This window comes from Oryzias melastigma, linkage group LG17 (genome assembly GCF_002922805.2).
Source record: "Oryzias melastigma strain HK-1 linkage group LG17, ASM292280v2, whole genome shotgun sequence".
NCBI lineage: Eukaryota > Metazoa > Chordata > Actinopteri > Beloniformes > Adrianichthyidae > Oryzias > Oryzias melastigma.
Genome location: NC_050528.1, coordinates 27,070,117 through 27,083,569, shown reverse-complemented (window position 1 = coordinate 27,083,569; position 13,453 = coordinate 27,070,117). Strand labels below are relative to the sequence as shown.

At 39.1% G+C, this 13,453-nt stretch overlaps 1 protein-coding gene across 1 annotated transcript in view; it reads right to left on the bottom strand.

Moving 5' to 3' along the window:
- Positions 1-2,555: 2,555 nt before the first annotated feature.
- Positions 2,556-13,453, bottom strand: part of LOC112147086 — a gene marked incomplete in the record, with an annotated part of 17,963 nt that continues 7,065 nt past the window's right edge. Inside the window, 6 exon segments of the mRNA XM_024273212.2 lie at positions 2,556-5,244; positions 7,170-8,680; positions 8,973-9,440; positions 10,077-10,121; positions 10,474-10,627; positions 10,784-10,861. Coding sequence (XP_024128980.1) covers positions 5,203-5,244; positions 7,170-8,680; positions 8,973-9,440; positions 10,077-10,121; positions 10,474-10,627; positions 10,784-10,861 — 2,298 coding nt within the window.

Sequence of the window (13,453 nt, the reverse complement as noted above, 5' to 3'; positions counted from 1 at the left end):
TGTGTTTCTATTTCAAATGCAGTTTGTTAGGATGATCGTGAAACATTTTTCGGTCTAGAGCACAACAGTATTACTGAAGCTCACAAAACTGCCTCTGGACAAACCACAAGACTTACTTCATACACATCTTCTGTAGACAGCAGTGAAAAAAAGACAACAAAATTGTGACATTAACACGAGGCAGTCACATTTGTGGGAACATTTTCATGGTGTGTAAATCTTCCTTTTATTGATGGTATAAAACCATCTTTGCTCCAGATGGTGAAATAGGACTTGTCATTCAACCCTCGATGTATTGATGTCTTTTTTTTTTAAATGAACAGCAAAAATTACATTGAGATTGTGATTTTTTCCCAATTTAAGACATACTTAAAGTAGAAATTAGAGTGGATTATGTTTCTTGGGTTCTTTTCTGTGCCATTGGGTTGTATCTTCTCTCTGGTGAACACAGAGTACAGGGAGCTCCGCCTTCAGCTGGTCTCGATCTTTCAGCAGCTGATCACTCAAGCGTTCTTCTAGTTTAAGTCAGCTTTTTTTATCTGGATGATTATGTTGGCGAGAGAATGAGAAGATACAGTTAGACTTGTGTTTTTTCAGCCAGTTTTCTCTGTCATGAGCAGAGCTTGCTTTGGATGATAAGGTTTTCAGATTAGCAATACTTAAACTGCTTTTTTTTAACTTAGAAAATGTAATCTGCTGCTGTCTTTGAATCTTGAGAGTGTTGTATAAAGCAAACCTAAATTGTAACATTTACTAACATTTAATCTAACATGGTCTGACGGGTTATTCTATTGTGAAACGCTCAAGCAGCTGGATTTTGTTTGTGACAGAAGCTTATTTGTGGCACAAATTTTCCATTAAAGGATCCACTTAGTTAATTTTGTTGCGTAAGACTAGTCAATAGTGGTATAAAGCAAGGCCCTTTTTCTACTAAGTGTGCATGTCTTCCAATATACTTTGCCTGGATGCTGCAAAATTCCAAATCCTGAAAGTCTCAGGAACACCTATAAAGAAGATATTAACGTTCACATACTGAAGTGGCAGATAATGTTCCAAGTCTATGTCAGAGGGCATGTTTTTTGAGTTATGCTGCAGGATCAGAGACAGGAGCTGAAAAAAAGTTATAAAAAAATAGAGACAATGCTAGTTTGAATGCTTTTCGACGAAAATGCAAAAGCTATTTGCAAAATGTTAAATTTGCTAAAATACTCTAAATTTTGGAAAAGAACTATGAACGAGTGCTTCAGTTGACCTAAACATTTTGTAGTAAAATTGCTTAAAAATACCTTATACATGTTAATTTTGCAAAAATATTTAGCGTGTTGCTTAAATATTAGCTAAACTCCCAAATAGCCCAAATTCCTCAGTAAACAAAATTAGCCAAAAATGTTAGCATGTTGCTAAAGTATTACCTAAACTCCAAATTAGCATAAAATAACCTCAGTAGATCCTAAATTAGCTAAAATAAAAAAGCTAGCACTTTAATTGAATCCAAAATAGCTTAAAATTCCTCAGTAAACTAAATAAGTCAAAAACTGTTAGCCTGCTGCTAAAATAGAAGCTAAAGTCTTGAAGTCCTTTTAATATTTTCAGTGACAACTGCAGCAACAGTTTCCCTTCAGGGAATGATGAAGCATTTCTGAAGTACAGCTGAGTTTCCGTTTTCTGCAGTTTGCTAACTGATGACATCCAGGTTTGTTCACTTGTCATCCTGTCATTTTCTTTCACATTTTTTTAGATTTTTGGGGGATTTTACTGAGACAGATTTGAATGAAGGTATATAACTGTCTCACACCAGAAAACAGATGATGAGCAGCGAACGCAGCCAGCTGAGACCATTCCTTCTGGGGCTGCCCAGGAAACATCCTCATCGAGCCAAATACTGCTTCCTGCAGTAATAAAGTGGATTACTGAAAATACAATAAAACCATCCCTAAAGCTACTGAGCCACTTTAATGGCTAAAAAAGTACATGTCCTCATATCCAACTCTATAACAGTATTATATAAAGTATTCGATTGCATACATACTGATAGATTTTTTTTCACTTTTTGGATCATAAACCAAGTTTATTTTTATTACCAAGAATGGAAAATGAACATCTGTTCATTAAAATACGCATATGTCATAACAACCAACATGGACATGGCTTGTCTTAATTCAAGCAAATAAGCTGCAGCAAGACCATCTTTTTTGTTTAAGAGTGGAGTTTTATTTCAAAAGGAATGTGAATGAACTGCAGTCAAAAGAAACTTGATTTGTTATATTCAGAAAATATCCTTTTATTTTGTAAATTAACTATTTTAAGTATAAAAAGCTTTATTTTACAAATAAATTGCATAATAATCACACAAAAACATGTTATTTTATTTAATTTTTATTTTTTTGATGGAGCAGGGCATAACTGCTCTTGATGGATTTAGGTCAATTACAAACTGACTTTTGTGGTAAAGGTTTCAGCCCCCTGGTCTAAATTCTGTCTAATTTCTTTGGAAAATACATTCTGCCCTCTTGTGGCAAATATTTGTAATACATCAATGAATACTCAGTACAAAATCTTTTTTTAATTTATTTATTGCATTCATTAATGACACGTTAATGTGATTTCTTTATCCGTTGTATTTCGGATCACAAAACACACACACATACATAGACAGAAACAGATTATCAATCATACATTTCACTGAAACCAAAAGACCTAAGATTAAGTTAAACAGGGATTCTTTCCTGACTGTAAAAATAGTGTAGCAGTTCTAAACTGAATTTGTTTTTGTTATCCCATACTGTTGAAACATTAACCTTAGATAGAAAGGCTCTCTTACTGTCCATGTTTCCTCCTCATAGGTAAAGTCCCACAAAGAAGACTGTTCTGTAAACTGAAAAAAAGAGGCCGGTCACTCTTTTAGCTACAAAAACCAACTGATACTCAGTCACCCAACAAGTTTGAGGGAGCACACATGGTGCAACCCTTTTGCATGCACAATCCGAGGAGATCTCTACACTATCTTTGAACTTTGACGATCCATAAATGACCAATAGAGAAATAAAAAAAAATCTAGCCTCTAATGGGTCTGAGTTAAGCTGATTATACTGGTTATATAACTAGCTGATGGTGGTCTGACACCACTGACAACCATTGACTCAGTGAGGGATGTTGACTTGTTAAAGGTATGGCAGCTGCTGCTCTGAGTTTGCATTGATTTAGTCCTCCTCAACATTCAGCCTCATTCTCCTGCTATCAGCGATTTCCAACAAAATCCAAGAGGACCTGGCCGCAGACAACAACATGGCCCCAAGATGGCGCCAGAGCATCGTTAGCCGGAAGTCCCGACCGAAGTTCTAACAAAGTACACCCCTAGAAAAACAACGGTCACGGTTGGGGTTAGGGTTAGGAATCTTCTAATATGGATACGGAAATTCAGATTTCCACTTCCTTGATGATGAGTTTAATGTTATGTTTGGTCGCCATCTTGCCTCCAACCAGGTTCCTCTCACAAAATTCAGTCTGAGAGGACTCTGTGGAGCGATGCTCTAAAGTTGTAAGAACTATGCAGTGCCAGATTTCAGCTGGGATTGACCAAAAAGTGGTTGAACATGAATCTGCAACATTGAAATATCTCTTGATTAGGATCCAAGCAAAAATTAACATTTTTTTAAAATGTAATATATTTGTTGTAACTGTTGTTATGATGTTATATCACTCGCAGTGCCTTTAAAATATCTAGTTACTGGTGCTGAGGAAGAGCCAAACAAAAAGACACTTCCACCTGAACTACAATAAGTCAAGACCTATGGCTGTACGTCGTGTAAAATAAACACTAAACCACATATTAGTTCAATTGTATTGACTGTCATCCAGATGCCGGAACAACAATCATCCAAAACGTCTGAATTCAGATCAACATTATATTGGAAGGTATCTAGGTTGTGTTGGGGTTTGAAATGGCATTTAAGGATGAACTGTAAAAATTAAAAATCTTGATAATCATACTTAAATATTTGGCCACAATTTCTTGTTTCAGCATGAACATCAACGTCAGGATAAATAAATCAATTTGCTGGACAAATGAGTTTCTTTTTCTTCCGTGTATAAACCTGCTGCAGCTGTGAACAAGGGCATTGGTTAACTGTTAAGAGATGTGCAGCAGATCCCTCAAATGGACAAATTTGCTCTGTTGGCAAAACTACAAGCATGCAGGAGCAAAGAAGAGTAAAGTGTGGCTAAAATGTGTGGGATGAAAACGTAAATGCCATCCTGACATACGCCAAGAGTGAGTACCAGTATATAGGAGATATTACATTTATTGGACACCCATGTTATCGCCACAGTCGAATGATTTGTGTACTCGAGTCTGCTCAAGTTTTGCTCTGCAAAAATCTGAGTTATGGACTGAGATCAGCCATTTTGAATCTGTTTTGTTTGCAGCTTCACAGGCTTCAGTTCTTGAGCCACTACAGAAATTAAACTTAAAATGACAGAGGCAGACATGAACAAACCAAAGAGATAAACTGCAGCCCACCCCAAAAATCCTGAGTAATCTCCACAGAAACACTGCTGGGGTGGGTGGAACCCCAGCAGGTCCAATGATGGAACAGACAAGGGGCGTGGCTAAGGAAAGGACCTCCTACGATACAATAAAAGCATTTGGAGTTGAGCTTTAGACAGAGCGCAGGATAAATTTAGAACCACAACAGCATAGTACAGCACACACAGCTAATCTACATTTGTTTTAGGTCCCCTGACACGTATTCACACACTAATCCAAGATGGAGGATCTTTGTTTTGTGTGGACCACATAAGAAGTCCCCAACTCCCTCTCCCCAGAAATGTTCAAATGAGAAAGATTAGAAAGCTTCTTTGTGGATTAAAACAACATGAATGGTGAAACATCTCCAAAAACACTAGTTTTTACCTTTTTATTCTCATGACACTCATCTAGGGATAAAGCCAGGGACGAATCAGGTTGCATTCACTATCACTTAAATGTTCAATACTTGGCTGGTCCCATTTTAGACTTTTCTCTTTTTTTTCTATGAGACAAAAATCAACGGCATAAATAAAAATAGTTTTTTTTCATCACCATTCCCTTGTTCTATTTATAACTGTCCATTTATCAGTCCTTGCTCTACTTTCCATCATGTTGCTGCCTCAGCAGAGTTGCAGACAAAGCAGCCGCATCCTTAAGTATTGCCGTGAGAAAACTCACTTCAGGTCGATGCCCTTCGACAAAGCCTCTTCTTTGGCCTAAAGCACAGGAGAATAGAAACACATAAAAACATCAGTTTTAGCAAAGAAAGTTCCTCTAAAAAAAAAAGGCTTTTAACACTTAAATACAGAGAATGTAGACTTTCTGGTTACATTAAACACAACGGAAAATTATCTATAACATGACAAATGGTAAAAATAACCAGATCTCATTGCCAGAGATCTATTAGGAATAACATGTATCCCTATCAAATATAACATCTAGAGAATTTAGAACAATTACTGACTATGACTGTAAAAATAAGCTTCCAAGTGCCAAAACTCTATTAGGAACAGTTATCCACGAAGTCATGAATAAAGTATATCTGAAAACAGCCAGAACATTAACACTGAATTATTTTTAGTATCGGTCCAATACAGATAAACTCAAATTATGCAAATATGGGCCAATACCGACACTGGCACCAATGTATCGCCCATCCCTATAATAGAAATGCTAAACTTTGTGGTTTGGTTTTTATATTTAATCTCTGGTTTCTGCAAAACTGCTGAAAAATAAGTGAATTGCACCCAAACTGCACAAAGTTTCTCACAGAACTGATAAGAACACAGCTCCACATCTGTGAAAGGAAGAAACTACAGATAAGGCTCAAGGACATGAATATGCCAACTTAGGAAAAAAATGTTGAGCTTTGTGTAAGTACTGTAGTATTTGAACGCTTCACCTCAGTGTGCAGATGTGAATGTAATCATCATCTGTCTCTTTTTACGCAAGTAAACTCAAAAGATACACACATGTGATGCAGGTTCAAAAATGCACTGAACACACATTTTTCAACATGTGGGTGTTCACACTGGACAAGCAGAGATAGAATTATTTTTTTCCACCAACAGTTGGAAGAAGCTTGGTGTGAAATGTCGAAGCAGTGCAAATATCATGAATCTTGCTTCAGGTTTTTTCTTTCATACCTCTATTACGATGTATGAAAGACTTCGCTTTATTCTGAATTCTTCCCTTCTCCCTTCCCCTTCATTTTGCCCTCCAAACGAAGGGTTATGAAAAATAGTATCTCATATTTCGGACGTCACTTTTGTTCGATGATGTCACCAATAATCGCTGGTCTGCTAGTGTTAGAGTGGAGCTTCCAGGGCTCAAATATACATAATAAAGGCAGTTTATAACTTTAAAAGGTCATGCTACAACAAAAAGTCATTACTTAGATTTAAATGTAAACATCTGTGGTTCAGAGCACACCCACATAAAGAAAAGCACTTCTGAGCGCGATGCGGTTTACCCTCGCGACGGAAAGACTTTGTATCCCTCCTCTTGGAGGGTCGAATTTAAAAAAATAAATTCTGGACACACTTGCACTAAAATATGCTCTTCAAATGAAGGGGAAGGGAGAAGGGAAGAATTGAGAATGGGCCTCAGCGTCATAAGCAACAATTATTGATTCCGCCTCCATCATCAATTTTCAAACGGGCACATCCACGAACTGGAAAGGACGCCATCCATATACCGCATCCAAATTCAAGTCCCTAGTTGGCGATAGTTCAGTCGGATTTAACTTTTGAAGCGCGTTCAATGGGAACACCTGTTATATGAGAGGCTGAAAACTGACTTAAAAACTTGCTTAGCTTCACGTTTTGAACGCTGAAGCCAGAAACTCGCATTTACGCGAGCTTACATAGACTTTTATCGCAACAAGTGTTGCTGAGGGTGATGTGAACAAAGCCTGAAAGTTTAGACTTCTTTAAGTTTCAAGAGTCAAAAACTTAGCTTTGCAGGTCTAGAAACTGGCTACGAACTAAGCATTTGTATTAGTCCTTTTTCAGGTAATTTAGATGCATCACATAAACGTACTTTTTGTTTGTGTGAGGCCTGTTAAATGGTATTCATGTGACACAACATGCAAACTAGCTTTTTTTTTAAATAAAAAAAATGTGGGGATTTTTCCTCTTACCCTTAGCGATGGCCGAGGGGGTCTAACTGGCTTGATTGGTTGCACACTCTCTGCTACTGGGTGTCTCTGCCTTCTGTCCAAGGGCTCCAGGTCCTCAGCTACATCAGAACAGCTGATGTAGCCGCCAGCACTGAACACCGACCCTAAGTCACCTTCCATCAAGGTTTGGTGGTGTCGAGAAGTGGGCATACCTGAATCCTGTTTGGGTGGTGTATTGCTAACAGCAGTGAAGCTCATGTCATGTGTTGCGCTGTGTCTGGTGTTGGAAGCACTGGTACTTTTGCTAAAGAGCTCCAACCTCTCAAGGTCTTCTGAAGTCAGATCACTATCTGAGCTGTTACTGGAGGAATAAAGATTGCTTTCTGGTTTAACGATGTATTGGTTGTTGTTAGCCTCAGGTAGATTTTCCTTACTAGACAAGTCCAGAACCTCCTGGTTGACATGGCTGTGTAAATCTACTAGTTCTTGATTTTCATCACAACTAGGAACATGAAATCCCAGGTTGAAATCAGAAACAAGTACTTCCTGGTTTTCTTTGTTGTTTGAATCCAGAATTTCTTGGTTTTCATGGCTCTCTACATCTGGTACTTCCTGATTTTCAGGCTGTGAGAAGTTCACCAGGTCTTCACTTCCAAAGCTACAGAGTTTTATCATCTCTTGGGTATCATAGTTGCAAGGCTCTGGTAGTTCCTTGTTGTCTGTACTGGAGCAAGGCTCCACCACCTCTTGATTCTCGTAGCCAAAATCCAGAATTTGCTGATTTTCATGAACAGTCTGCTCACTGCTCTCCAGTCTTAATGGTCCCAGCACTTCCTGGTTTGGAATGTTTCTGCAGTCCTCCAGGTCTAAGAGATATTGTCCGCAATGCTCAAGCACTTCTTGATTTTCACAATTGAAAGGTTTCAGCTCCCCTTGGTTGCTGTTGTTGAAAGGCTCAGTTTTCTCATCGTTTTCATGACTGCTGAGTCCAAGTACCTCCAGGTTATCTTGGTCACAAAGGTCTAATACCTCCTGGTTCTCTTCCTCAGGGCTGAGTTTGAAGCCGTAAGGGTCAGAATCATGCACTGGGTGTGAGGCAGTGATGTCAAAACTGTAGGGATCAAATTTGATCTGTGACTGCGAAGACAAGGCTTCATGATGAAAACTCATAACATTTTCAGCAGATTCGGGACTCTGTTGAGCTTCATCTGGATCTAGAAGGGTCAGACTAGAATGCTCTGGACTCAGTTTAAACCCGTAAGGGTCATAGGAAGATTGACTGGTTGGTTCATAGCTCAACTCAAAGCTGCTGTGACCTGATTCTGGCAGGGCGCCGAGGTTCTGGGAGTCAAGAGAGTTCTGGGCTTTTACAGGGTTGTTGTGTTCATCTTTGACAGTGTCAGGGTGCTCTGCATCATCAGTTGAGGGTAATTTATGGAGTTGATCTAGATCCGTGGCTTCTGTCCAATATGGTTCTGACGGAACATCTGGGTTGCTTTCAGGGACAGCCGAAAAAGGGTCGGCGCTCCAATCTAGAAACAGCGAAATACAAATGAATGACTTCAACAGTTACATAGATACTACAATGAAGTTCAAGTTCAAGTTCAAGTTCAAACAACTTTATTTATCCCCGAGGGGCAATTCTGTTTTTTTGATCCAGAGAGTGCCTTCAATCAACATACAAGTGACACATGACACACGAGCATAGAGAGAAATAAAAATAATAATAACAATAAGGGGAGAAAAACTGTACAATCCTATGATTTCTTAATCATAGTATTATTAGTTTAGGAAATTATTAGTTTAATGTTTAAGTTACTCCACCTTGCTGCAGTGCTGTTGCCCCAGTGGTGGTATCACCTCCAAGAGATCCAAGACTGTTTTCCTCAATGTCCGAAGGTGGAGAGATAGGACAAAGGTCCAGTTCGTACCCATTAGGGTCTGATTCCACAGAGTACTGACCCTTAGACCTCCAGCCCTGCACTGGCTCTGGAGCCAACTCTTCCGATGAGCTCTGAATCGGTTTAAATCCCTGGGAATCCTGCGCCAAAGCAATGGCGTCCAAGTCTTCTCTGCTGTAACTGATCTCAATGTCGCTGTCTTCATCTGGAAATTCAGACTCAAAGCACTGAGTTCCAGTTGAAGCCTTGTTTTCTGCACAGGACAGGCTGGTGTCCGCCTCGTCACAGACACCTTCTATCCTCTCATCGGTGCAGCAGGCATTTTCCTCTGAAAATAGCATGTCTGCAGCAAAGGGGTTGCTTCCTTTAAAAGGGTCAGACGCAAATCCACCTGTAGAACAAACCATTCAACAAAAGCTTAGTTTTTCAGCTAAAAATGTAGTACCACTCCGATAATCTTTTGATCTCTTTTAAAATCATTCCCAGTGTTTAAGTTGTGATTATGCCTAATTTAGCCAAAATAAAAAAAATGTCTATGTTGTTTTCCAGGACATAGTTTCTGCAGATTGGGAGTAGTTCATCAGACATTTGGTTACTCCACACCAACATCTTGTTGGTGTGGAGTAAGCCTGCCCCCACCTCCCATTATCCATCCATCCATCCATTCATCCATCATCTGTTTACGCACTCTCCTGCAAGCTTACAGCCCCTCATGTCCCCCAATTAACATTACCAGTGCAACATAAATGGAGAGCAATATCAGAGCTATCCAGCCGTACAGTTTTGAGCCACATGTCAACTCAGACGAGGAAAAAAATCGTACATGGATCTATTTTTCTACAACTGGATGCATGAGACTGGGGCCGAGCAGGGAGCTTATGACTTTTCCAATGTATTTTCTACGCAACAAAGAATATTTTTAGACCACATTCTTTTCATCTGATCGAACCTTTAATTGTTGTAGAATCTTATTTAGTGACTGCCGGACAGATAATCTTGACATCATGGTAAAAAGTTATCAACTTACCAGAGGAGTCGGTTTTTGGGAACAGGTCCTCATTGAAGAGATAATCTAGAAGTACAAAAAAAAAAAAAAAAACAACAGTTGTTTAAAAATATTGTTAAGGAAGTAATGAGGCAAATTGAGTGAGTGAATTGGTGAAAAGTGCTCCAATAATTTACTTTTCTTACAAGATCCTTAATGTTTGAAGTCAAACACAGACATGTGTGTATTAAAGATAAATGTCTGTCACTTTAACATTGTTTGAACATTTTGGTCATTTCATTCAGACTTATACTCAACAAGTGTGTTGAGTTGAAATTTAACAGTAACGCATCAGGCTTCACATGCCTGTTATGTAAATATCACCAAATACAAATGCTTCTTGTTATTTGTTTTCTTGTGAGTACTGTGTAAGACGTACGGTCGCTCTGGCAGTGAGTGAACGGGTTGTCCTGGAAGAAGTCCAGCTGGCCTAGTGCTCCTTCGTTGGGAGCATAGTCTTCATCCGTTCTGTCTGGGTCTCCTTCAATCTGGAGCTCTCCTTCATCTGTCTCCTCCTCAATGTCTGATCTGTCCTGTTGACAGATGAATCATCAAAGTGTCACCATTCCAGTATTAAGAGGGTCTGCCAACTGTTGGTTATTAGTCATTTCAGTTTGACATGAACCTAAACTATTTGTCTGGACAGACAATTTTAACTAAGCAGGAGGATTTTTGATTGATTATTAAACCTTAGATGAACTGGTCCCACTGTCTTGTTCTTCTCGAGTGCTTGCTAGATTGTTGCAGAAAGGTAATCCATCAGCAGCCTGTCAAAATCAGCCAGCAAAAAAAAAAAAAAGATATTAATCAACTGTGTAGCCCATTACAAATGTATTGGGAGGAAGTTGCATCTCAGTAGTAAACATGTGACCCCCCATAGACAGTACACAGAGAGACCTGTATGGGCTCAAAATGGGGACTTTAATATTCAAAAGCGCAACGGAATGGATTCGCAACCACAACATAAGATTCGCAACCCCAATTGCATGTTCACACATAAATCAAGATTCAGCAAACCACAAAATAAATCCTGCATTCTGTATCAAAAGATTAGTTCGTTTTTCTAGCATTTACTTTGCGGTTGTGAATCAAAATCCTGCATGTGAATACTCTTGCAGCTGCGGTTGCGAATTGTGTCCCTGTCTTTACACGTCTTTCTGATTGGATGACCACAAACCTAACGGTCCAATCAAAGAGCAGATCGCTCCCTCCCGCAGTCTTAAGGTGGAATTGAACAATAATATATATTATTGCATTGGAAATCACATGACATACGGCGTGTCAGACGTGCAGCTCGAGTAATGAATGGCGGAGGTCCGAAGAAGTACCAAAAGAAGCACAAAAGGAGACGCAGTGTTTCGCAATCGACTTCAAAAACCTTTAGAACAAAATAATCTGATGGAGAGGAATCATAACAGGACAGGAATCACATTTTGTGACAGCACTAAGAAAATTATGTGCGAACTCACTTACACTTCTCACAAAAAAAAGAAAGTGCGACCGACAACCAGATTTAGGCTCTTAAAAGTAGCTAGCCGTGAGCTAGCAAAACAATGCATCAACGTGCATCTTGACCGCACAATTTATGCGCTTCCAACCTGAATTTCCATCAGTTGTTGTGCAGGCTGAACGTAAATATGAGCGCTTAACATCCGCCATGTTTTAAAATATGAAACATTAATAAAAACATCGGAGAAATAAGCTAGCATGCTACCCCTGAGTTGCTAGCACCCACTTTAGCACACAGAATATCACATATCACAATATCACAAATCACATTTTAATAGAGAGAGATTAAGCTGGGAAGCGTGAACTGTGTGCTAAAGTATAAGCTGAAGCTACTTTTACTAGGGAAACATCAAAGTTGACCTCAGCTTATACATCAACAAGCACAGCTAAATTAGACATAGTTTCTACATCAGAGGAAAATGTTCTTACGTCAACCATTGCTGCATCTACTACATTTAAGCCTGTCAAAATAACAACTAAACCTTTTGGCCAATCAACACTTGGAGTCAGTTCTACAAAAGCAGCTAAAAAGTCTACAACAATGGTAACAACAGAGATTGCTACACTTAACACACCAATGTTAAGTGCTCATATTTACGTTCAGCCTGCACAAAAACTGATGGAAATTCAGGTTGGAAGCACGTAAAATGTGCGGTCAAGATCCACGTTGATGCATTGTTTTGCTAGCTCGCGGCTAGCTACTTTTAAGAGCCTAAATCTGGTTGTCGGTCGCACTTTCTTTTTTTTGTGAGAAGTGTAAGTGAGTTCGCACATAATTTTCTTAGTGCTGTCACAAAATGTGATTCCTGTCCTGTTATGATTCCTCTCCATCAGATTATTTTGTTCTAAAGGTTTTTGAAGTCGATTGCGAAACACTGCGTCTCCTTTTGTGCTTCTTTTGGTACTTCTTCGGACCTCCGCCATTCATTACTCGAGCTGCACGTCTGTCACGCCGTATGAGGGATGGACGGCAGGAAGCGATCTGCTCTTTGATTGGACCATTAAGTTTGTGGTCATCCAATCAGAAAGACGTGTAAAGACAGGGACACAATTCGCAACTGCAGGTGCAAGAGTACGCAAGCGCAGCTTCAGGAATTCACATGCAGGATTTTGATTCACAAACGCAAAGTAAATGCTAGAAAAACAAACTAATCTTTTGATACAGGATACAGGATTTATTTTGTGGTTTGCTGAATCTTGATTTATGTGTGAACATGCAATTGCGGTTGCGAATCTTAAGTTGCGGTTGCGAATATTAAGTTGTGGTTGCCCATTTTGAGCCCATAGACCTGGACTGGTCATCCCCTCTGCCTCACATTCCAAATAGAAAGTACCCGCTGGTCCCAGAAGCCTAAATCCCATAGACATCTATTGAAAAATAAACAGCTATAACTAAGTCATTCTATTTGTCAGAATTACCATTCTTGTTTTGGTGTCTCTTCTTTAATATGTTATGTTAAACCTATTTTTTAATGATGTATTTTCTTTATTGCAATTTATTCAAGTTATAAACTGGCCAATCGGATGCCTCAATGCGGTGCCCACTGGCCCCACCTCAGATGCTTGAAGTGTTTGATTGGTTGATTCTCAGATCAATCAATTCTTGCTAATGTTGTCTGTTCCCAAATGCCAAAGTCAGGCGATATTCAGAATGGCGACTGAATTGACTTCATTTCGTTGAAACCTGAGGTAAGGCATTTTCTATTGGTGACATCACAGCCTTGTTTTGTCTATCTCTATATATGTCAATGTTGACCCCATATTTTTTTTAAGACACACTGATGAAAATTGTGTTTCTGGTGTTTTAAACAATTTCTTGTGGCATTTTTGATGATGGAGGACATAGAAAA